The 27,202-nt window shown below is 38.4% G+C and overlaps 1 protein-coding gene across 2 annotated transcripts in view; it reads left to right on the forward strand.

Moving 5' to 3' along the window:
* Positions 1-14,031, forward strand: part of TACR3 (tachykinin receptor 3) — a 38,955-nt gene extending 24,924 nt beyond the window's left edge. For both annotated transcript variants that reach the window (XM_035538629.2, XM_035538625.2), the window contains 2 exons: positions 9,782-9,978; positions 12,128-14,031. In XM_035538629.2, the coding sequence (XP_035394522.1) occupies positions 9,782-9,978; positions 12,128-12,437 (507 nt within the window). In that variant the 3' untranslated portion in view covers positions 12,438-14,031. The remainder of the gene's footprint in view (positions 1-9,781; positions 9,979-12,127) is intronic.
* The last annotated feature ends 13,171 nt before the right edge of the window (positions 14,032-27,202 follow it).

Consider the following 27,202-nt stretch of genomic DNA (forward strand, 5'->3'; position numbering starts at 1 on the left):
TCAAACACCATCTTGAAAACCCACTTTTTTCCTAGACATTTGTTTAGTCTTCTCCAAGGCTGGACGATAATTGCTATCCCAGGTGACTGTACAAAGACATGGTAAGTTTAATATCTTCCCAGTTATTTAAGCAATCCATATTCTCCTAGCTTCTCCCAGTATGAGAATCAGCATTTCAGTCTCCAAGAAGTTACGATGAGTGAAACAACCTATCCATCCCATCATGGTGTAATGAGGTGCAGAAATTCAATTTGTTACAAATACTATATGCCTCAGGCCAAAAATAAGTGCCTGTGTAATTTTTTGGTCCATCAGTAGTCCTCTTCTGTAAATGGGTCTACTCTTCGGCCTTGCAGAGTTTGATAATGAACGTAAAATGGAGAAAAACAGAGACGGGTATGTTAGAACAGAAATAAGAGAGAAGAGGAAGCTGAAGAATTAAACTCTATTTTATCAGCAGGTGGTCTCACTGACCTAACAGACATAGCACTGTGGCTTACACTGTGTGGATTACTACACAGTAATCTTACTTACTGCCTTACTGCCACAGTAATCTACTTACTGCCTGAGTATCTGAAATTTCATATAGCTACAGATAAACTATAATTTATCGGAAATACTAATGCACTACTGGCAGGCACCATTTAGGCCAAAGCTTCATGATGGCGGAATGCCGTGACCATGCTTCAGTGCAGCCATTCAAAAATTTAGCAAGTATTGTTCAGCACATTCAAAAAGCAAAAAGGCTAACTAATAACAGGTTGGAAGATGATTTCCCCAACTAGCAGCAATTCTATGCATTCCACTGCTTTGTTGTAACTCAACAACCAGAAAAAAAAAAAGAAAAAAAGATACTTTTTAATAGTTCCAGTCCTTACATGTAAACGTGCATCTCTTTAGGCAGTTTAAGGTGAGACAAAAATACCACCTCTTACGTTCATCCACAGCCTTTCTTCTACAAAAAACACAAGCAACTGAACTGAACTAAAAGTTTCTATAGTGATTGTCTCTGAATCTCTCACTGTTTTCCCTGTTGTAAAACTAGCCTAAATTTATGATTTCCTACTCCTAAGTCAGTCGTGCCTGAAGTTTGAGTCACTGAGTCATACATCTTATACTTGGGTGTATCTTAGACTTTGGAGTGAAAGTACTCTAAAAACAAAATCAGTTTGTAGATTGTGATTGTGTGTCACTCAGAACATGGCGAGTTTTAAAAATCAGTTTTATCTGTGTTTGCCTTTGACATTGGCACATTTTTTGCTAAAAGAAAAGAAATAAACAACCCAAGAAGAAGGAATTCTCAGGAGCAATTTCAGATCTAAAGAGCAAGCGTAAGCCAAGTGGAATGAACCTGAAATCTGGTAAAGGTTTCTTTGTTTCAAGTCCAGTTATGATTTTCCCCTCTAACACCTCTAAAGCTGATGAATACACCAGACTGTTTACATGCATTTCACACCTTAGACCTTTTCATTTATGACAAAGAGACCTCTCTTTCTTACATTTGTATAAACTCCTGTTGTCATCTCTTTCTGCTCCCTTGTACCAGTTTTGTTTTTGCAGCTCTTACTGAGTTTTCATAGTGTTTTCAAAACTAGAAGTAAATTTGAATAGTAATACCTTAGAATATCTTCCATTGTGCTTTTCTTTTTTTTTTTTTAATTACAGATGGTCCTTCTCTCTCCCTCCACCCGCTGTTTTAGTTTTCTGAACTTCTGTATTGTCTGAATTAAATGCCAGGATTTCTCTGAGATAGAGCACAGCCAACAAATATGTATACAGTTTGTGTAAATACACTAAAATTGGCAATTTATTTCCCAGAGAACGAATCCATAGAATTATGTGTCATACCAGCATCATGCTACAGTCTTCTAATCAGATGACTGCCACATACATTACATAATGGTTATTCTCCTTAGTGACTCAGATGTCATTTTGAGGAAAAACACCTCCTAAAATAGTATTTCCAAAATTCTCACCTTCTAAGTCAAAATCTGAAGCAAAAACCTTGCACTGTAAATTTTGGAAAGCCACATATATGACTATACTAAAGAAGAATAGAGGTGGTAAGAACAATAAGCATCTGGAGCAAGACTAGAAATTACAGAGTTAGGCCAATTCCACTAGTAGCACAAACCATGCAAGACTACTCACTCACACCTTGAAAACCTCAAAAGGTCTTTTACTGCCTCTGAATGTGGCCCATCCAATCTGCAGTTACCCTGCATCCAATCTGAGTTACCCTGTAAAATATAATAAACTGTGACCACACGCATAGCCCTGCAGAGAACACAGAGCTCACAGGAAGCCCTTTCCTGGAGGGAAATCAGAAACAAATTAATTTTAGCCTGAGTTTTGAGTCTGTTGAGCTTCCTGGATTGGTGCTCTGCACCTGTGTGGTGAAGAGTCCAGGAGGCCTGCTACAGATCAGTCGTTTTGAAGCACTGCAGTGCCAAGAGCTGCACACCCAGGCCAGCAGAACTGCAGATCCAGCACTGCATTTATAACTTCTCTCATTACTGTTCATTACGTGTTGCTATTCCTTTAAAATAAAACAATTTCAGCGCATCTTTTTCTGAGTTAAGGCAGAAGGCTGTGTGATTACTTCCTTAAGACTTAGAGGAAGAGAGCTCACCAAACTCCTGCTACAGCACAAACTTACTGAGGGAAAACCAGACGAAACAGCCCAGGGTCATAACAAATGGTGGCAGGAGGCAAACTGTGGAGAAGCTGCTATCCTCCAAATGGGGTTTTTAGAAGCAGAAGAATACCATAGCCTATAGACAGAGGGGTCTGTGTGTTATGTCTATTGGCACCTTCACCCAACAAATTTAACCCTTTAACTCAAGCACTTCATGCTTTAGAAGCCTCTGTACTGCAACACTGCGTACAACCCATTCAAAGCACCTTCATGCCATTATTCCTTGTCTGGGGGAGGTGGAAGGAATTTCTTTGATTTCAGCAGGCTTTGGAGTAGGTTTCCTAGGAAACTGTTTCAGCCACCCTGCCCTGGGTTGGCTTATCCCTTGTTCCACAAGGGCTACCCAACCTGTGCATCATGGCCAAGTCGTTGGTACCTTAATGCTAAAATGCCGGTGTGAAAGCAGAAGCAGCAGATGCTGTCAGGACAGTGACATTCCTGATATGTTGTTGCAAGCATAATTGGCCTTTTACTAACCAAATATTTCCAAAACTTTCTGTTAGAGGCAAATCTACTTCTAATAAATTCATAACCTTGTGCAATTGTTTGTGGAATGATAAAAACAAACTAAGTGCATCAAATGCAAAATATAAACCTCAGACATCACTGACATTAAGTTTCTTTTTAACTCAATTTAAATTAAAATAAGATTTGGGGACATTATTCATTTTGGTTGGTTTATTTCATAGGTGATAATGAATACTTTTGCTTTGACTTTTGAAAGGGAAAATGCTAAAATGCTACTGCCATTGCAAATGCCTGATTATGATGGCAATAAAATAACTATTTTATTTTTTTTTCTGAACAGAGTTTTGCCATGTGTTTTAAGTAACTACTCTCCAGGAACAATTCGTTTCATCTTCTTGCAACACAATTTTAGTCCTAGCAACAGAAAAGAGAAGAAAAAAGTTTTGTTTAACCATATATTAAATAATATGCATTCTTTCCCATTATGTTCTATGCCAAAATTATAGAGAGATATGGTAAACATTAAATGGTTTACATAAATCACTTATTTAATACCCCTAAGTGAATGAACTGGAAATAAAGTAATCCAAAAGACTGTAGGCTTTCCATACAACATAAGAGCCTGTGCTAGTATTTTGAAGATAACCAGGGGTATTCATCTTATTTTAGGTTCTAGAGACCACTTCCATTGACAGGAGCCCACATAAAGCAGTCAAAATATAGGGATGCTTGTGCATAATTAATTAGTGTAATTCAGCATTGCCTTATTTGTTTATTATTGCACTGTTCAGTACAAGGTCTTGTTTCAAAGAGAGGAAATTCACATGTACCAATCCTTCTGCAGTTTGATATAGAAAATTCAAGTGAGTCCTAGAACAGTGGCAAGGTTCTGGGAGAGCCTTTCAGTGAGGATTAAAGGTCCCAGAACATTTTCAGAAACGCAGCAGAAAGTAGACTTAAGAACCAACTATTCCTACTGGGAAAACAAACAAAGATACAAATATTTTGTTTCCCCTGCACCAAATCTCATCTCTGCTAGGAGAAACAAAATTGAAGTGTCCCCTGTCACTTGTTCCAGGTCGTATTTACAGAAGAAAGCTGTTGTAAAATGAACGATAGTTTGAATTTAAAATGCATAAGCACGAGGCCATTTTTTTCACTCTTTTTCAGCACTAGTTGGATAATCATGTTCGGTAATGCCAGTTCCACAGCAGCCACTCTGAGTCATTTTCTCAAGAACATAAACTCCTTATGCTCCTCCATGCTGAAGAGCAGGACAATGATCCCTGGCCACCTCAGGAGTTTAACTCAAACAATGAAAAATGGAAAGAACTTAAAGTGTACCTTATGAACCGTTCTCTCTGCTCTGTTTTCTCTGTGTACTGTATGCGCAGACCTTCAATGCTGTGCCTCAAAAAAATTCTTTAGGAAACTCATTTAACAAAATTCAGAAGAACCATCTTGAAGAAAAGTAGAGAGACATGCAGCATAAGAAAAGTACAAATAAAAATAGCAGTAGCTAAGACCATCCATGAAGAATGTCAGAATTTCTTTGATTTTGTGAAAAAAAATAACATTTTAGCATCTGTAAGACAGCAATCTGATTCAAAGCTACTTCATACAAGAACAGACAATCTTTTTCAACTTTACAGCTTAAATAACAAAGCAAGTGATTGTGAATTCGGTCTGCAGCAAGGGATTATGCTAACTGAAATGAAAAGTAGTTACTTTATTTCAAGCAACTGAGAAAAAAATGGATGGGAAGTATAAGTCAGGAGAAGAAAATTATTTGCGGAGCACTAGAATTGACATGTGCATTATCTGATTGAAAGACTTCCTGCACTTTTAAGCTCGCTGATTTTTTTCTCCTGAATCTGCATCTACTTCAGATATTAAGAATCTACCCTTTCTAAAAGAGCACAGAAAACACCTGAGCTTGTAAAAAATATATGAAAATCCACAGCACTTGTATCTCAGAAAACAGTCCAATCTCTATCCTAAAGCCAGTAGTTACCTTTGAATTAGTAGTTACTTAATTTTCTTGCAAAAGATGGGTATCTTACTCCAGCTAAGTGTTGTGGAGAAGCAAAGGATGTAATGGTGTTGCTTCTTCTCTGGTGCTTAGTGCACAAGTGCTATGTATGTCCCCAGGATTGGGAAGAGGATTTACTGTTTGCAAGCTAACACCTAAGGGGAAATTCTTAGCATAATGTTAGCTTGGTGTTTTACATCTTCCAAAAGAGCACAGAACAGAAAAAGGAACACATTATGGCTCCCAGAGATTGTCTTGAGCTATGTTCAAGTTGTATTCATGGATAAATAATATCCATGAGTGGGTAAATGAGGAAATTCTTACATGGTTTGGGTAGTTAAATTATTTTCTCTGCTCATTTACTTCTGCATAAAGTAAAAAGGAGTAAAAATTCTGAAATCAATGCCATTACAGCACCTGAAACTGATGCAAATGAAATCTGAAGCCAAATCCATGACCTTGTAGATGCAGCAATATCAAAAATGACTTAGAAAGGCAATAAGGAGTTGCAAAGCAGATCGAAAAGGAGATGATGACCTGACCTAAGTTTTAGGCATTGACAACAAATCAATGTTTTGCAAAGTGAATTGCTACGGCCACCCCCCAGCAGCATTTGAGCCTCTCAGAAAGTATCTTTCATTCCTAATCTTGCAAGAGCTGTTGCATCTAATTCAGACTCATTTTTCTAGCTATTTTTCATGCAAAATAAATACAGGAGGAAAAAAAAGTATCTGTATCTGCTGCTGTTTCTTGGTGTAATAGAATCTGTTAGCTCTTTTTCACTTGTACTGCTTCAGATGTTTCAAAACACAGGCAAACCCACAAACTCCAACTCCAATAAACTTATGTCTTCTTTGTTCTTTTAAATACATTTTGTCTCATTACACACGTTTATTAATGAAATAATGCTTCTAATTCAGAAGGGAAGGATTTAAATGAGCAGGCAACACTGCAAAGAACAATTTTTTTTATAGATGTAGCTTTTCTTTGACACAGGCAGAAGTAGATCAACATCAGCAGAACATGTTGATGAAAATCAAAATACATAATACTTTGATTTTCCATCAGATTCCAAATCTAGCCTCAGGACTTCCCTAGAGGTTGCACAACTGCTGAGGGACTCAGTACAACTAATTTTAACAGAAAGGAGGAGTCCTGGGACAGCAAGATCCCCCCTTTCCTCCAGCCACACTGCACAGAGTACACAAGGGGAGGTTGAAGAGAGCATCAGGGGAACTCGGTGCCGCTGGGACACAGGTTGGAGACACCCATTAGGATCACACATTTCAGTAAACTTCGTTGTAAAATGGGGCCAGGAGCAGAGCTAGGCTCTAACAACTGAATTCAGTCGCTTTCTGGTTTGCTTACTTTAGTGATGTTTCCTAATGCACAAAAGCAAACATATTATTGAATTCTATGCAACACAGAACAAGGGAGAAAGCAATTGAAAAAGAGGTGATATCTCAGGAAATAGAAAAAGGAGAACAGGCATATTAAAAAGAAATGAAATAAAAGAACTTTGTATTGCCAGAACCACAGGTCTAAATACTCCAAACAACAACAACAAAAAAGGTACGGCTTTCTTTTATACTCTGCAGTTGAACTTGCAAAGGTTCGTTGGAGATTTTTTTAGTGAATCAACACAGTACAAAGACAATCAAGCTTCTGCAGCAAATTCATACTCGGCCCATTTCATTTATTTTCTTTGTGCCCTAATTAATTGAGCTTAACTGTTCACTGGCACTCGTTCATCAGAACTCGTACCATGTGAAATCAAGGTGCCCTGGGTTTACAGACCTGGAAGGCAGTCCCTGTTCATAGCACTGATGGCATCAAAAATGGAACTTGAACTCTTTGGAAAGAACAAGGGGACAGACAGGAACCACAGCTATAAACTGTAAGGTGCAGTCTTGCACAGTGGGAATGCCTGTCTCTAAAAGAAGTTGGGAATAATCTCCCTCCTTTTCAGCTTCCTCTTGTTCTTCTCCAACATTTCTGCCAACCCATAAGCATTCTTAGCCCATGAATGAGGACGAAGCACTGCTTTTTGATTTCTCTTACAACTTTTGTGGTTGACTTCAAATTCAACTGTAACTTCCCTGTGTTTCCAACAATTATATACCACGGATGCTGCAGCCTTGCAACATCTCACTTATCACCATCTCCTTAGGCAATGTGCCAATGAGGGCACTGTACTGTAAATACTCAAAATAATGGCAACTTATACTTGACATTAAAGGAAAGACTTTTCTTAAATGTCCTTTTTTGCATGAAAAAACGAGTACTTTTTTCTTCTAGGAAAAAATACCTTACACATTAATGAGGAAATTCCACTGCAAGTCTTCCCCTAAACATACATATGTCAGTATATCATCCCTCAGATCAGTGAAACTCAAATTGATATAGACTGATCTGAGAGGAAAATGCTACTTTTTAGGTAATTTTTGTTATTTATTAAGAACAGTTGCAAAACTGAATCATTCAGAATGTAACGAGCTTTACTGTCCGTCATATCAGTGACTTGTGTTCACAAATGAAATCAAACCCCAATGGCCATCTCAAATCATCTTTTGCTTGTCTAGTTTAACTATTTGCTTTAGAAAGTTGTGCTTGATAATGACTTAGTATTTAAGCACAAATTTCCAGACAAAAACATTTTTTTTGTTTTCACTGCTAATAAAGATGAGTGTGATATGTGTTGTTTTGCTTTGTTCATGTTGTTTTTGGTTTGTTTTGTTGTGTTTTAAGAAAAAGAACTTGAGACAAAAATCAGGCCTCAAAACCTTCCATTTTGTACCTATGATTTTCTGATGATAAATAATTCTAAGAATAATTTCACATGCACAGCTGGTACTGCAAGATTTGCTAATTAAATGTGAAGGCAAGTAATTCAATTTTCAGCTGTTCTGAAATTACAGAATTCCTGGACAGCATTGAAGTAATACTAATGACTCCAACCAGACAGAAAAGCACAGCAACAAGTAAAGTGCACCTGTAAATCAGTGGGCAGAGAGCTTAAGGACAGTGGTGAAACTCTGGAGTTAAGTCTTCTACCTATACAATGCAAGGCGCAGGTGTAAATGCCTAGCAGAAGAATATGGGAAATCCAAGGGAGTAGAAAAGGCATCCCATTTAATGTTGTAAGACTGTGATCTGACAGTATATTTTTGGCATCGTTTCAGATATAAAATTCAGTGCAGAAATGTCTGATCAGGTACCTCCTCCCCCCTAAAAAAAAAAATCCATCATTACCTTCACACATGGTTCCATATACATCTATATGTGCCTAGATACAGACATACAGATGCACATTCAGAGCAGGTGTATGTGACACTATGTTTTGGTGTGTTGCCTTCCCTTATAATAATACTCATCTTCCTTCTGCAACGATTTACAGTTAACAGTTGAAAAGTGCCTTAGAAGAACCAACTATTAATGTTGTATGAACGGATAAAGGTACCTTTTGTATTTTTAAGTGATGATTGATATGTATTTATCTGCAATAACATGCATTCTCATCTTGTACAATACAGTCCCAGCCTACCGGTAAACTCATAAATTGGTGCCAGATGTTAAACGAAAAATTGGTTTGTTTCCAACAAGATGAGAATTAAGGATAGTGCCATGACACTCATTTGTAAAATTATTTAACTAAATTAGCTGAAATTTTCTAAAAATATTAGCCTAAGACACATAGGCATAGGAGATTTCAGGTCTCTTTTTTTTTTTTTTCTGGCAAAACTATTAACAACAGAAAAATCAGCACCTTGTACAGAGAAATGAAAGGAACTGTTGATAGCAAACCCTGTTATTCTTCAGTATTCACAGTACAAACGAACAAACGTATGCCCAGCACAGACCCATCATGTCTGGTTTCATTTCACCCACAGAATAAAAATCTGTTGTGTGACTTCTTGTGTTGAAAATAGTAGCCAGGCTAGCAGTTCACATAGCTGAAGGCAGAAAGAAGTAGTGAAAACTCCACGTGACTCAACTTCTCTTCTTGTGTGCTTAATGGAAGCTATGGAAGCTAATGGATGTTATGTTGCCTGCAGAAAACAACAAATTAGGAACAACAGCCAAGGAAACTGTTAGCCTCTAAAATTAAAGAGGATGTTGCAGTTGCTCATTTCCTACAACCTAGTGTTTACTCAAATCACATCTACTAATTGGGAACAAGAAATATACTTGTGGACCGCAACACAAAAAGTCACCAGGGTCAATAAAGGCCACCGTATGGTGTCCAAATTAAAGGCATTCTAACCTTGTTCTAGACACCTAATCATGGAATAAAATAATATTTAGATAGCCAAATGCAAGTAAGCAAATATTTATTGTAAGAATCAGCACAGATATGTTAAAGAAGCTTTTCATATTATTTTAATTAGCAAAAAGAGGATTCAATCCAATTTAAAAAAAAAATAGAAAAGTCGGTTTAAAAGGAAAATGATACAAAGGCATGCTCATATTTGCTGTGACTAACTTCAATGACCAAATACCAGAATTAATGGGCATTAAATACTAGTCGTAATAAAAATAAAAATATATATATTATTAAACAGCATTATCATTTCCTTTTTCAGGTGGTAAAAATGATGATTGTGGTTGTGTTGACATTTGCCATCTGTTGGCTGCCCTATCACACTTACTTCATAGTTACTGGGATCTATCAACAATTAAATCGGTGGAAATACATTCAGCAAATCTATTTGGCCAGTTTTTGGCTTGCCATGAGCTCTACCATGTACAATCCCATTATCTACTGCTGCCTTAATAAGAGGTAAGAGCTAGTTACGAATCAGTTGGTGTGTATGTTTTCAATGAGAACGTAAACGGTTTAAATGTGATAAAAGACAATTTTTTCACTTGAATACTTTTCAATGAGTGGGAAGAAAAAAAAATCCTTTAGGTTTGTACTTGACATGAATGCACAGAACCAAATGCACATTTCCAGCAAATACTTTGGTATACTTAAAATTTCAGAATAAAATTCAGTATTCAGAGACCAACCCTTCCTGTTTCCAATTGCAAAATTTGACATCTATAGAAGTGTCCTATTTTTTAGCTTGCAAAAACATGGCAAAGTAAGGAATTAAAGACAGTTATTAGTGATATACAGTGAAATCTGTTTGTTCACTAACTGTAGCCATAGTTTTATTCTGCAATACTGGAAGGATATAACAAAATGCTATTTACTGTGTATTTTATACCTAACCATTATATTTCTACTAATTTCTGAGGTCATGTTTTTATGGCAGCTACAGAAGATGTTACTCATTAAAGAAATTAACACTGCTCATGTGGCTTAAGTATATTTTGACACTCATACACTGCAACATTAAACGTCTGGATTCTTTAATAGAAATCAACAGAAATATTCCTAATTTTGAAGCTCATTAAAGGTCACCTGGTTCAGAATTCAATACAATAATGACATAATGGTGAGAGTTTTCTTATAATCAAGTTTCATATTGAAATCAAGAAGCCTGAGCGTCTGCTTCCTTTTCACATAGCAGGAAAATATAGCCTGTTGCTGGGAGTCAGGACAATTCATGCAATATTGTTACCTCTGCTGGATCTGGTATCAGACAGGGTTATAATAGCCCAGCCTTATCTTCCAGGCTAATTAGGATATTACTTATGTATCTAAATAGAGATAACATTATTTCAAGAGGAAGAAAAAACAAGCCCTGAACAAGGAAGAACACAGAAAATGAGATGAAAAAAATAATACAGTCTAAAGATGATTGGGTTTTACGTTTTCCTACACTAAGCTTCTTTCCATTAGAGGCTCTTTCTTTATTGTTCTACTTTTTCTATATTTAGACTGCATCTAAACAGAGGAACGCTGAATAGCAAGCTACGTGCTCATTTGTCATCATATGGCATTTCTGTGACAAAGTATGAAAGAAGAATAGTTTTTAATCAGTTTAACGTATTTATTAGCCTCTAAAAACTGAGAAGGAAAGGTAGTTAGTTCAGTGAGATCAGTCAGCTTTCACTGAAAAATTCATCTAAGATTTTATCTCTGGTCATCAATGCTCCAAAAAGCTTACAGACATAATAAGCAACATTGCTGCATCGTTGCAACAAAACCCACAGCAGCAAGAGAAATGAGGAAGCCTGCTAAGTTTTAGGTCAAGGTGAAAAGATGTTCTTTTTCAGGTTACAAGAAATATACAGTGAATTGTTTTTCTAATAAATTTAATTTCTATGCTGCAAAGGCATACACATAAAAAATAATAATAGTCCTTATATTAAATCTCCAGTTCTGAATTGAACTAATAAAAGTACCCATTTATGAGTATTGCGAGCACTGATGTGCCAAAGCCCCAAAATTCTTTGCTGTTCATATATTGTTCACATCCAGTTCTCAGTTTTCTAGGATCTTTATTATGAATGATTTTCCAAATATTTTGTTTGAATAGCTATTAGGCATTACATCACTCCCATTCCAGTGTTTCTGACAGAGGGGAAAACAGCTGGGATATTGGAATCTGGAAGCTGAGGTGCTATTTAAGAAAAAGGATGCTACAAAGTTTCTGCTGAAGAAGACTAAAACATAGATGCAGGTTTCATCACAAGTCAGATCACAGCAATTTCTGTGAAGACAGTGCTAGTAAAGCTGGCATTTATTTATTTGTATATTTATTTTTAGACATGGGCAAGTGAAGGGAAAATGAGTATCAGGAAAATATCCACGTTACAAAGCAGGGAAAGTAAATAAAAATATCAGAACTAGAAATGAGCTGTTACCACTATCATTTTTCCCCTACTCAGAAGACTTCAGTCAAATAAACTCTGACTGCCTTGCCCACAAACAGGATCAGGGGCAAAGTAATTAGCTAGGTCCTCGTGTTAAGCCAGCACTGTGTGTGTTTTCAGGGGAAGGCTTGAGGCTGGTTTTCACCAAGTATCTTTCTCTCCAGGTTCCGAGCTGGCTTCAAACGAGCTTTCCGCTGGTGCCCCTTCATTGAGGTGTCCAGCCATGATGAGCTGGAGCTCAAGGCAGCCAGGTTTCACCCCACCCGGCAAAGCAGCCTCTATGCCGTGTCCCGAATGGAGTCCAGCATGACCGTAGTGCTCGATGACGGAGACAACTCCCACGCCAGCCGCAAGAAGAAAGCAGCTCTAAGGGACGCGAGTTTCAATGGCTGTTCGCGGAGGAACTCCAAGACCATCTCTGCAGCCTCGAGTTTCCTCAGCTCTCCGCACACATCAGCAGATGATTATTCCTAAGCATTTCAGGGTGACACTTGCTGGAAGGGTAGCGCTAGACAGGCGAGAGGCAATGCTCTCCCAACTCGGAACTAGATAATTGTATCACCAGTAAACAGTCACAATTCAGCCAACAAAGCCTAGCTATAAATATCATAAGGCTTTTAGGCATCACTTTACGTTTGTGCTTTGGAGAGAAAGAAGAACTTGAAGACATATGTATTCATCAGTCCAAAAGCACAGTCAAACCTTATACACAGCATTGTTTGCAATCTAAACATTACCTGAAACAAGCCAATAGCATAAAAAAACATTGTTTCAGCTGTGTCTGACCCGTGGCATTTCTGTTTCATTTACTGAAACGTAACAGCCTCCTTCACTTATTGAATTGTATGAGGTTTTCTATTGAGTGCATTGATTTGACAATAACAAAGTTACGTAAGACCTGATTTAAACTTTTTTCTTTACAATGAAGATGTAATGAACCCCAAACCTATTCTATTGGTTTATAATTTCGCCTCACCCCCATGCAAATGGATAAGATGAAGTTCGTATGAATGAAGTTCAGCTCTGTGTAACAATATTTTTTTTCAAATATATGTGAAATGTTTTGCTTTGTTTTTCAAAGGAAGAAGAAAATCTCTAAGGCTATGTTAAATTCTACAAAAGTTCCTATCTTACTGAACGTTAGATTCTGATCAAACACATACTTCCAGGAGGATGTATTGCTTAGGTAAATGTCCCATAGCTTTGTATTTTAGTGCCAAGGGTAAGATCTTCCTCCAGCGACCCTAACAGGAGCTTTGGGATTTACAAAGGTCAGAAAAGGTTGGAAAGGTGATAAATTCCCCCAAAAGACTTTAAACTGAATGTTCGGCTAACAGATAAAAAAATAAACTGTGCCCATGAACTGTCTTCTCCGCAGTAGACGCAGTGTTTCACTGACACACCTCCATCAGGAATTTAGGGGGTGACTGACCACGGCTGTTGCAAACAAAGCTGAACTTAACCCAAAGGAGACCAGAGGGAGGCCTCTGTTTTAGATCAATGGTTGCATCAGTTGGGTGGATCGACTGGCTTCATCACTTCATGGGTCAACTGTTCGTGCAAATGTTTGATTTCAGTGAATCAAAACTTAAGTGTGAATGAATGTCTTCCTGAGTCAGCCAGACCAGCAAGGTGGGAGTTGGTATGGGCCAAGCTGAGCTGGCTTCAACCCACATACGTATCCCTTCCCAGCAACTACGGATGCCCAGCATCGTGGTGGTGAGCATATTATAGAGACCAGTCATTGGAGTCATGTTTGTACTGTGATTCACCTGTACAGTGCAATTCCTATATTCTGCTAAGTGTAACTTGTATTGTGATTTCAGTGCATTGCTGTATCACTAGGCTAAAACAAAATCCCATGTAACATCAAATATCCTCAGATAAGTACATTCGGTATTAAACAGTAAACACTCACATACAGAATAACTGAAAGAACCTGGTCATAGAGCAGTCTGCTCTGTTACATGAAGTGCAGCACAATTCCAGACTCTCACTTTTCCTATCCAAGACCTGATCTAAAATCCACTGAAGCAAAAAATTCTGTTCATTAATGGCTCTCCTGACTGTTCATTAAAAAGAAAAAAAAAAACCACAACTCCATTATCAATTTCCCTCATGCCATAGTTGCACACCTACCTTATTTTCAAAAAAAAAAAAAAAAAAAGAAGCCAACAGTAAATATTATGCAGTACCTATGAAAGTCATTCTTATTTATTTTTTCCCTCAAATACTCTATTTTAAGGATATAAAATCTTCATAGGTGTTTACAATCTCAGCTGAGGAGGTTCAGGACCGCCACACACAAAAATGAACATAAGCATATTAACCTGGCGGTGATATATTACCTGCACATGTCATGAAGTCTTCTGGCTGCTTACACACAACTGTTAAGCAACATACGTACAGAAAATTTGTAGTTGTTAAATAAACTGTCTTTTCTAAATGTGGTTATTATAAAATCAGTGTTGATAAAATCTATGTATGAATGTAAGTTTGAACACTATGACTGTAGTCATCTTAATTTGTGTACAAAACATCATACTCGTTACTTTAATTATCCTTGATTGATATATATTGAGGCAGAAACGGCAGCTTCCTCACACCTTTTTTTTTTTTTTTAAATGAGTGAAGCAGTCTCACCATTACTAAGTGTTTTAGGATATGACCTGTTGAACAAGTAATCTCTTGATAATCTCACTGTACATTGGTGGGGTGGGGATGTCCAAGCCCAGCCTCAGCATTCCTGTAGCTCTCCTCTGAAGTTACATGTTACTCCTGTACTCAGCAAATGAAGGAATCTGTGCTCACCATCACAGCATTTTTCGTAACGAAACATTGCAATGACACGTGGTGCTAACCCAGATCTCAGCCCAGTCTCAAAAACCATAAAGGATTACACAGATAAACCTGTAGCACAGCAAAAGCTGTGACCTACAGCAGACTGCATTTTAATGACCATTTCTGAACAAACATTTTCAGCAAGTGTCCTGCTCCCTACTAAATTCGTTACAGGCCTCCTGACACCCCTCACTGAGGGTGGAAGAAATCAGGTCATCTTCAGTTTGTGTGAGTAAGACCGCTCAAAACAGTCACCTACACGCAGGGCACACGCCTCGCATGACCACTGGTACAGCCCTGCAGCAGTCTTGTACCTGTGCTGCAGGCTCCAATCCATGTTCCTCTTTCACTGAGAGGTAAAATAAGGAAAACAGATACAGAGCTGGCTTCCTCCTGGGAAGGGCATAATAATACTCCAGAAGCAGCTAAAATTCAAGAGCATCAGGAAGGTTCTTCTCATCTCAAAGATCTTCTAAGACATTAATCTTTCTCATGCAAAAAAGTTCTTACTGCTTCATCCCAGGCTCCTTCTGGAGTCTGCCTCTAAAATATTTGTCTGGTGAGAAAATTTCACTGGCACCTGACCTGCCATTTGCAGGGAAGCTCCCCTGCTATGGGACAGGTTTCACTTTTACATCTCCAGAAACGTTATCTTCAATATCACTTTTCTCTGTCATTCCTTTGACATTGACTATGCTTGTGATTAAAAGCTAAACATGACTAAATTTAAACACAGACCGTGAAACCTCATTTCATGAAAAGAGATTTATTGTGTCTTTGTCTCAAGTCTTGCATATAAAAGCATGATGTTGAGAGGAAAACTGAACTCAAAGTATGCTCTGGGTACTCATACAGGATGCATTCGGGAGATTGCAGCCAGTAACTGCTTGGCAGGAATCCCTTGATAGCTGCCCTCCCAGACCACTTAAGTTTTATTACCAATATTAGGATGCATTGGCAGAACTGGACACATGAGCTATCTGCAGCATATTTATATTTCATAGCTCTGTCTGTTGAGGAAGCTCATTGACCACTACTAATACACATTTTCCAAAATGATATACCAGGGGAACTAGCATAGAGAAAGGGACCAAGACTCAAGTTTCAAAAGCTGTCATTTTCAAGTCTAGGTAAAAACATTCATATCTGTTTAGAACACGGATAGTTCTCCTTTACTACTGGTGATTTTCAGTGGCAGCAGTTAACAAGAACCTCTTATTTCACTGACATAAATGTCAAAACCTGACCAACTCATCTCTGCATGAAGTATAGCGTGTAAGCATTTATTTCAATATTTTTGAAGTTGCAACAGCTCAGGTAAAAATTTAAATCTGCTGTTCTATTTCCTTCAGTTCAAGATGAGATTTACATGTAGAGCCCCAGTTACTACGTGCTGTTTATTAATGAATACCTCCACACATTGCTATGGAAGAGGCAGGAGATTGCCTAGGATACACCACTGTTTACAAACGTTGAGTGAGCTCCTGGTATTAATGAATGCCTTCAGTTCAATTGAAGTCTTTTCCTGTTCACAAGGATTTAAGTGATTCTATTTTCATTATTCAAAATGATTTGTTGAGTCCAGTCAAGGATAATTCTTTATCAGTCCATGAGCAGTTGCTGTGGGTATTTAAATTCAGATTGTTTCAGATGGGTTCATACATCACATGGAATACAGTTACTGCCTAAGTGGATTGCTCTTTATACAGTATACCAGCCACTCTCCTACCTATAACGCTGAAGCATACATATCAGATCACAGCTGGAATCAGATTTCCCAAAGCAAATGGTTACATTTACAGATACCTAACCTGCCTGTTAGGAGTGCTCTGTAACATAGCCTCCAGAACCATTATTTCCAAGAGTTTCCCAGCACTAAGTTTTTCACTACAGTACTGGTGATGCAAAATAAGACGGACACCGACATCAGTCACATGGACACATTGCATGCCTAGCAAGCTATGAAGAGTAGTTTTGGACTACTGTCACGTAGTCCAAAACTACTCTTCATAGCTTGCTAGGCATGCAATCCTCCTCATACTAGTAGGATGTAAAGACACCTCAGAGCTAGCAGCAGACAAGCTTAGGTACAAGAGAGAGTGCAGACATGCTAACATCAAGCTCTGTGAGGGCTAAAATTTACCTCAAAATTACCGAACTAACAAATTACTTTGGGTAAACTTGTCCATGCTGCCACGGCCAGACCATTTCCAATACGCAGATCCACATACACACACACACGGTTCATGTAGCTACCCCCACATTACAAAGCAGTTATTATCCCAGTGTATACTAAGGAAAAATCAGTGTAACCATCTGCCATGCTCTCAAAACACTTCCAGCATTTCTCCCTAGTACCATTTTAGCAAATGTCTCTCACACAATGCCTACTCAGACTTCTCCCTCAGTGAAATACTTCCTCTTTCACCACCTCCAGGTCATCCTGAGCTCAGTAAGGTTCATATAAAGAGGATCACAGCACCGTGGTCACCAGGTGAATGTCACAAGCCGAAAATAACAAGTGAAACCTTCAAACTCTCCTTTTCGAACACAGCTGAATAGCTTCTTGGCTGAACAACTTGAATAACCGGGGAAAGCCTTGGGTATAGTTATATCCAATTATTGTGAACTTCTGTCACATAAAACAGATATTTCTCCTCATGGCAGGCTTTTATAACTCTCTCTTTTTCCACCAGATCTTTTGGTTCCTCAATAGTTTCCCCATATTAACCCAAGGTCCCTGTTCCTATTCCCTTTGTCTGCTCCTGAGGCGAAAACTGTGAGCAGTGAGGGGACTGCCTCTTCTTTGAGGTAACCTCCATTTCATACAAAACTTAACCCGGCTCGCTCTGTCCCTCACATAGTGTGGTCAGAGTGCTCTGCCTTCTGGCAACTTTGGGTGGTCTCAGGAGACTCCAGATGTTCCCCCACCACAAATGAGCTCAGCACTCAAAGTAGTTTGTCTGGTGCCACTGATCAAACATACTCTTAGCACTTCCTCACAAGCATCTGTCCTGGTTTCAGTTAGGACAGAGTTAATTTCCCTCCTAGTAGCTGGCAGGGTGCTGTGTTTTGGATTAGGATGAGAAGAGCGCTGATAACATGGTGGTGTTTTAATTGTTGCAGAGCAGTGCTTACACCAAGCCAAGGACTTTTCAGCTTCTCGCTCTGTCCTGCCAGCGGGCAGGCTGGGGGTGCAGCAGGAGCTGGGAGGGGACAGACCCAGGACAGCTGACCCAAACTGGCCAAAGGGGTATTCCATACCATCTGGCGTCATGCTGAACAATATATAGGGGTGGCTAGCCGGGGTGGGGGGCCAGCTGCTCGGGGATAGGCTGGGCATCGGTCAACGGGTGGTGAGCAATTGCGTTGTGCATCACTTGTTTCATACACGTTATTATTAGTAGTACTATTATCATCATTATTATTATTATTATTGTTATTATTATTTTCCTGTCTTAATAAACTGTCTTTATCTCAACTCACAGGCTTCACTTTCCCATTTCTCTCCCCCATCCTGGAGAGGGAGGGGGGAGGGTGAGTGAACGGCTGTGTGGTGTTTAGCTGCCGGCTGGGTTAAACCACAACAGCATCACAGAATGATAGCATAGCCTTATCCAAAGAAACTACAGAGGAGTCATAGGATGTTGTGCATTTGACTTTTCAGTCATCATTGGCAGCACATCAAACTGCACCTAAAAACATGTAGCCTGTGGCATACTCATGATCATGTGGCTATAGGCCTCAGTGCCATCTGCAGGTGCTTAACGTTGTACAAGGAAGAGATATAGCTGCTTTACATCTCAAACAAGACAACAGTCCCCCATTGGGACTGTAAAAAAGTTCAGAACTGTTAATAAGGTAAATAGTTTTAAACAGACATCCCTTGTAAATTTAGTTTTACAGCTTGGTGATCTATTCTGCAGTATAACGGACTAATTGCACTAGCACCTTCTATATCTTGTACAGAAATTCAGAAATACTGCCAAACAGATAAAGTATACATATGTGAAGCTTGACTCTTTGGCCCTGAAAGGTTGAAAAACTAGTTATGTAGAAATCATCCATAATGTATTTAGTCTTTGGAAAACAGTGTCTATCACTCAAAGTAGCCAAAGACAAGGTAAAATAATTCAAAATCAATAATTCTCTCTTCTGTTATAAAAGGTTGACAGTTGGTAACACTTGTTTAATAATGTTTAAGTAAACAGTATAGAAAAATATTCACTGAGTATCAACTGAAGAGACTATTTCGTTGAACTATATCTCACCCTTGGAAAAATCTGGAGGAAAAAAAAAGCAACTGAATAGAAATTCATTTCCCTGATAAAATCTTATTTGAGTATGCCAGACATCTAACACAACTGTCCATATCCAGAGCCCAGATTTAGCAGTTATAAATAAATTATACTGATAAGCAGAATTTGTCAACTCGGAGTTCCACTAATATTTTTGCAAATATGGAAAAACAATTGCCCTAGCTCTTATGAGCTGTGTTATTTGTTATTTGAATGCTGAATTCACACAGCACAGAATGCTCTGAATTTTGGCATACATCATAATAAGTCTGGAAGTTCATATCAGAAGCATCTTTCCATGTCTATATTGTGCAATAAACCACCCATGATGAACATTAAAAAAAAAAAAGGAAAAAAAAAGGATAGTTCAAACAGCTTAGAAACAACAGCCTGCAAGTATTTTAGCATACAGGAAACATTTTCAAAATAAATGTGTTTTAAAAATAAAATAGCATGAACAATTGAAGAAAAAAAATATATATTACCAAACAAATCCAGGAGCCTATAAAAGGTTCTAATGCATTTCTGCTACATATCATTTAAGGTAGATCAACTTTAAACAGCCTGAGCACCCATGGCCTCTATTCTCAAGTATAGGGTTAGCTGATTAGGAACTTAACTTTAATCAAGTGTCTGTAGCAAAGCTGTCTATCCTACTCAGCTAACATGATTATGTTGTGCCAGTTTCTGCAGAAAGCAGCATGCAAGGAAGAGATCTGGCTAACTTACACACCTGGCCAGCTCCCACTCCCAGATGACATTATGTCACCCAGTACAGTGGTGGGATCAACTGGAAGTCTGCTCGTTACAGCTCTATGCAAGGTGTAAACAGCTCAGGAGGATTAAACTAATTTGCCCCATAACCTAGCTATATGCACCCATTTATTGTTTTCCTTTCAGAAGCTTGCTGTAAGTATGTGCCAAAAGTGATGAGCCTTAGAGCAGAGATTACCCAGCTACTAGAGGATATACAAGAACTAGTGGAAACACCAAAATAAGTTATAATTTCTTCCCTTTCTGAGGATATGCCCATAAGCATGAATGGAAAGCCTGAGTGGTGAAGGGCTTAATACAATGAAAGCCAGCAAATGAAATGGCACTTATGGTCCACAACAGAAGTTATAATTAAACTATTACATTTACATTTAAAATTTATACAACATCATTTATAATTTAAATTTAAATTTTAAATTTATCTGAAATATATATAAACATATAAATAAATATATTTACTATATGTATTTATATAAATATAAATTTATATAATTTATATTTCTCCTATTCCAAAGGAGATGGCAAAACTCCACACTTACCCTACCCACCTCCCATCTTCCTGCCATAACAAAATCTTTGGGCACCCTACTCTTGTTTCTACACACAAAAGTCTGGCCCAGAGACCAGGAGGCAGCTGTGATGCAAACCATCCAGCTTCCCAGCACGGCTGAGCCTCTACAAGCTCTGACACAGGCAGCTCTCACCTCAACGTGGACCTAGAGACCTGAACGAGGCAGGAGAAGAGGTCCTAACCGCTTTTCACCAAGCAACTCCATTTGCCTTAGCTGTCACAGTGATACACCAGGGTATGTGTTACACAGAAGCTGTTTGAAAGAGGATAAGGCACATGCCAGGAAAGAAGGATCTTGAACAAAATCTATGAAATAGAAAATCTATTCATGGAAAAGGACTTGAAATCTCCCACTGCACCTTGGCCTCTGAATGGCAGCTCCGGGGCCCATTCACAGAGCTAAGATCCTTGCAAGAATTTTCAAGGTACAATAAACACCCAATGAGTTAAGGGAGTTAAGAAAGGAGATGCTGGACAGCCAAATAGTTAAATGCTAATACTCTCTTCCCTCTCCCACTGGCAGATGACTGTTTCAATGGAAAACCATGGGGATGTGTCAGAGGTTGGTATGAATGAGGAAAGTGTCACTTTCCATTTTCACTCCATCACTCCATTTTCATGTACGGCTTTGAAGGGATCTAGGTCACTATTTTCCTAATCAATGTAATATGATCTTCAGCCCAAAATGCACGTTCCTATTCTACTGGATAAATTTGGCTTGGGGATTAATTGCTACAGAAGAGCCTTAATTCTTTTGAGGCCTCTGAGGAAGAGATAAAGGAGCTTGCAGGTCATGCACCAGAGTACCCAGGAGCCCTTGGCTTTAGGGGTAATTGAGTATAGAAATTGAATTAATTTCTTCTTACACAGGCTGCCATGTGTTTCTGGGTATATTAGGACAGGTCTTGAGGTTTTAATTGACAAAGCACTGTTAACATTACTTTTGTCTTTCCAATCACTGCCAGAGCCATTAGGAATTAAAGTCAAACACTAATTTAACTTGCTGAGGGGGCGCAGCACACAGCATAGCTGTTAACTCTGCAAGGCTGCTGCCTGAAGATGAGGGTAGAGTTAAAGGAAAGGGAACGGTCTGGAATAAGAAGCTATTCTTTGCCTGCTAGCCATGGATTTGAAATTCTGGAAGGAGCTGCCTCTGGCAAACAATGGAGAGATGTGTACTGGGCTTGGGGAACACCAAAGGTAGCGATTCAAATGCTTCTCTTAGGTGAGAAGCCTGCACACTGCTGCGTGTGCATCACACACGTGCCTGATGCCCATTCATGAAGCCAGGCTCTGCCCCACAGCTGAACCTCAAACTTGGGTCTCCCTGGCAGAGAGCAAGCAATCAAATTACTCTAGATGGTGCCCTCAGCTGTAGTACTGCTAACGATTCTCAAGCTGTTCTCTTTTTTTTTTTTTTTTGATGCTGTATAGCATCCCTATAGATCCTTCCTGAATAGGAAGCTTCTTCCGCTCTCTCTTCTGGGTTTACTTTTAATCACACTGAAGAGGAAGGCACAGAATTTTGCCATCGATGTTGGGATTAGCTTTTACAAACCAGCTAATCCCCAAACAAGTGGCATCGCTACCCTGAGAGCAGCTGACAGTTGTAACAGCTGAGCATCAGCTGGGTGCTTTTAAAAACCCAGGACTATGCACGCAAATTAAATTATCATATGTAATGAGCTTGTTATCACAAGTAATGGATGCAGTGGATCAGACTTAACCATGGTATTAACAATCAAGGGTGCATTTTGCTCTGTTCTTCCACAGCTTGGCTGAGTGCTTCATAAAAGTCAAAGTACTGTAGCGTAAGAAAGTGATGAAATTCAATCCCTTGCAAACATCTGAATTCTCCTGCTTTTCTCCAGTAGATCAAATTGCGTTAGAGCCATCAATTTTGTGTTTCTGTCCTTATAATGTAAATTCCACCTGCTCCCCACCTTTTTTCCTTTCTTGCTCTTCTCCATGGCTCTTAGATGAAGACTCTATTTGTAAGGCAGCCTGAAAATGGCCCTACTGAACTAGTGACCCCCATAAGAAGAGTGTTTTACAGTTAGGCTGCTATAACTGAGAAATATTAGTCTCCAGCTCTTCCTCAACCTCTGTAAGAAACTGCAGATGGGCATGAGATAACTGAGCTTTGTTCATGATCTTAAAGATGAGATTTGCAGGAGATGCTTTGGTACTCAATAATCAAAAAAAAGAAAAAAGTTATTCACTGCAAAGCAGCAAACAGCAGCTGGTGATTGCAGTTATGCATCTGTACAATGTTTCTCCCAAAAGTACATTGTACCCTTAAACAATTAATATAAATGTCTTAAATGGGACTTTTAGTTATTTCAAAGACCTTTAAGAAAAGGAAAAAAAGTGGGGAAAGGGGTAGAAAAAAATAGAAAAAAAGGGTTTTCATCTTGCTTATCCTGAGAGAAAGCATTCACTCCCTAAGCTATAGAAATCGTTAAGTGTACATTTTTAAAGCTCAGCATTTTCCTCAACGAGCACACCATAAAAGCTTTTACTGGAAATAGGCAGGAAAAAAAATGGCCTTTTAACTTGTCTTCCTACAACTTCCAATAAAGCTTCCCCCTCCCACCTCCTCAGTCATTTGCGGCCTAATACTACCAAAGTAGAAACATGTCTGCATCCTTCTAATATGGAAAACCAATAGAAACCCCCAAAATGCTTAACAGATGCTTCTTTTTATATATCCAACTGTGTGCATGCAAAAGGCACTGGGAAAACAAAACACTGAAAACTGTATTAGGGAATTGACGTTTCACCTTAGAGATAGCAGTATGAGAAAATAAATATTATTCTATAATCATCATATATAAACATTGTACTTATTTCTCTTACACTAGCAGCATAAATTCTTGCCATGGAGCAAGACCTACTGTGCTGCATGCTTCACATGCAGCAGAAGAAAGTGTGCAATACAAGAAATGACAGTCAGAAAATAGGTTAGCTAATAGAATTAGTCAACTTGATTGGACAAGGCTTTCAAAAACGTCTCCTGGTTCTCTCAGGGGGAAAAGGCACAATTCCTCTTCTCCTCTTGCAAGGTTAACATTGAACTCACAAGATGATCTGCAAGAGGGGACCAAATACTGTATTCCTTTCAATTGCATGCAAGAAAGTTAATTAAATTATTCAGGGTTCACTCTTACATAACTGAGCACATCTGCTCCTCAACAGAAATTATACGGATATTTTCATTACAGAATTTCATTTGTATTCATTCAGGTACAAACAAGAGAGCATAAAGCATTATTTTTCTCAGCTTTGTTCCTAAGGCACTCATTTACACAGAAACTGAATATTTGTTAAAATTATATAGCTATAGGTGACAGAAGATTTTCTGAAAGAGAACAAAAAAAAAGATTAAACATGAAAGCACTGCTAGCTTCCAATTGTTAATGAGAGTTTAGGTATTTCCTCTAAACTATTTAAATAATTTAATCTCCTGAATGCAAGAGGAAAGGCTTTTCTGATTTGTAACAGTTGCTGTTTGCAGAGAAATCTTAGAATTATCAGAAATGTAACAGAGTCTGTTCTCTAAACCTTGTGACATTTTAGAAATACAATGTGCCTTACAGATGGAATTGAATACTCACCTCTGGACACTTCTTGTTGCACGCTGCTTAAAACTTTTTCAAGTTACAGGTTTATGGAAGTATTTCTAAACTATTTAATAGTCAGTACCAAAGAAATAAATTTGATACATTTGCCTTGCAGCTTTATGGGTTTCAGGCATTCCCATACCATTCAGAATTAACAGCTATGGATTTGAATACATTACTAACTTCACACATACGTACTAAAAAATAGGCATCCAAGATGATGTAAATACAAAAAGTTACCAAACAAAATGGCATAGTAAAAAAATGGACACATAATGATATTCTGACGTCTGTTAAAATAGGTTCCATGTCTTTCTATGAATAATTTTTGACAAACAACATGCTTGATGAACTGGGCTTTATTTTCCATCTGCTATTTTGAGTGAGCAATGCGGTAAAAGAGACGTAAGTCTTAGCTTATTCAGACACTATACTCAGCAAGTTATGCCCCTTTTACCATCTTTTGTTCTAAATCTTCCCGTTAGGCTTTAAAATTTCAGGACAAAAACAAGTTTCTTCTAAGCGTGACTAAAACCAGATTAAAAGATTGGAAGGTATTTTTTTCAGGCCCTGCTGGGCCTGCAGGATTCATTTCAGCACAAATAAGACTAAAATGCAGTAAACATGACCTCAGATTTGTCCATTAACCACGATTCTTTGTCAAACAACTTTTATTGGCAACTCTTATTATTTCATTCGCCTCTGTGACCAAAGACTACTATAGTCCTCATCAAACTGAAGTGGAAAACCCCATTCATTTCCTCTGGCTTTGCAATAGCTCTTACCTGAGCAATTCCATACCAGCTTTCACTATCTGAAATTCCACCTGATTTGCCTGAACGAGCAGTTCATATAGTATATATTAGATCCAAGATAGATGTGTGGTAGGAAATAAAAGCTTCAGTCCAGAACCATACAATTCATTCTGCGCCAACAGCCCCAGAGTAACTTGCATGGCAACAACACACACACCTGGCTGTAGGACCCTGGGTGGTGTCACTGCGTTGCAGTGGCTCCATGCCATTTGAAAGGCAGCATTAAATGTCATTTTTTCTTTATCTTTTTCAATCTGTAAATGATTTATTTTAGTTATTTATACTTACTTCCATCTAAGCCCTTGATCCAGTCTGGCCTTTGATGGTTTATGCTCGATGATCTCTGTTGATGCAGTATTTAAACTGTGACAACAATTTTGTCTTTGTTTCATCCCGCCTAAGTCCCTTAGAACTACTAGCTTTTAATGCATTTGTTTATCTTATTAACAGAGATCTTTCCCAAGTGATTTTTATTCTACAGCTAACTGATGTTTATATTTCAGCGCATACTAATGCTAGCATCATGCACAGGAATCCTGACTGTGAGGTAATACAGCCACAATCCGTATATTGCAAAAATACAATTTCTGCTTCCTAGGTGCATAAAAGCAAGAACATGTAATAGGCAGAATCTCTAAGACAAAATCATCCAAAAAGCTGAATGTACCCAACACCCAAGAGATCTGCTTTTCTACTTACCCTAAAAGATATTCACTCGCAGTGTTCTGTAACTGGTCTACAGTTTTCAGTCCAGGATGTTACTTGACACTATCAAAAAGATACAGAGCCACTCAAAATACCCCTGATACCACAGCTGACATAGGAGGACAGTTTAATGGGTTGAATGATGTGGACCTACTACAGCTGAGCTTAAACAGAAATCCTCTCCATTACAGTCGGCACTCATTAGCACCTCCTCAGCTGAGAAACCAAGGGCTGAAACAACAGGTCTAAAACAAAACGCCATCTTCCCTTCTGTATTTGAGTCACTCAGTTCACACCAAGGAAGGTCTTCTCACACTACAGAAGAGCTTCATTCTTTGAAGTGTTGAGAAGCTCTGATTCCTGTCAAAGTCAAGGGAGACACTTGTAAAGTAGTTGAGCATCTTGCCAAGGCATTCAACACTACCCACCCTAGATCTTAAAAGGGTATAAGCTGTGACATTACGAAAAAAAAAGAGATGAAAAGGAAAATACGTCAGATCAGTCTATTTTTTGCCCATGGAGATATTTTCCAAATGCACCAGAAGGAAGCTATTACTTCAATGACTTGGATATAGACTGGAGGAGAGTCATAAGATACTTGCTTTAACCTCTGTGAAACAGGCCTCAGATGCATGTGTCAGAAAACGGATTCAAGGAACCTTTACTTATTTTTATCCACACAATTGCTGTTCTGCAAAAGTCTCTAAATGGAAAGCCTAAAATACAGCTTGCCTTAATGACCATCGTTTAACTGGAACATTCAGCTTTAGAGGAGGGAAAGAAAGCGACTACACTTGATAAAGCAACTAGCACCGCACCAAGAAAGAGAAACAACCTATCCAACGTGCCAGACTGGAAAAGGACTCCTGTCTGAAAGAAGGGAGCCTTTTCCATTTGCCTCATCAGACAGCCATGAAAGCCTCATGAAAATAAAGTACATCATTCTAGAGACAGCAAGAGAAATTGATTTAACTTAATTAAATATTCATTGAAAGCCAGTGCTCAGATTGCTCATAGAGATGAATGCTGTTAGCTTTTCTGGGACAGAAAGGATGAGCTTCTGAAACACTGGATTATTATTTTTGAAGCAACACTTTACGGCCATTAAGAAAATCTGTAATTTCAAGTTAATTAGGAGAGTGAGAATTAGACCAACTTTGAAGGGAATACTGTGTGCAGGGAAGCCTGCACTAGGAAGAACAGGAAGGGGATTGACTAAGCTGGAAAAAAATCACATTGATTTTTGCATAACCAGGTACTAAATAATAATATCTGAGATATGCTTAGTATATTTTTTTTTATAATTAATGGAAAAATTCAGGAAGATTTTGTACAGTTCTACTCCTTAGTCCAGCCAGTACTTATGAGTAACTTAACAGGTACATATTTCCATCAATCCTGCACAATGCAGTGTAAGAACAGACTGCAAATCTGCATGTTAGTTTTATTTCAATCAAGAATTCATCCCACCTTTCTCTCACAAGACCACAGGTAGAAAAGAAACAAAAAAACACGATGTCCCATACTTGTGTCTGTACCTAAAGGCATTTGAGCAGCTCACCAAACAATGCCACCTTTAAAAATCAGAAACTTTTAAGTACATATAATTGAA

Source organism: Cygnus atratus, chromosome 4 (assembly GCF_013377495.2).
Source record: "Cygnus atratus isolate AKBS03 ecotype Queensland, Australia chromosome 4, CAtr_DNAZoo_HiC_assembly, whole genome shotgun sequence".
Taxonomy (NCBI): domain Eukaryota; kingdom Metazoa; phylum Chordata; class Aves; order Anseriformes; family Anatidae; genus Cygnus; species Cygnus atratus.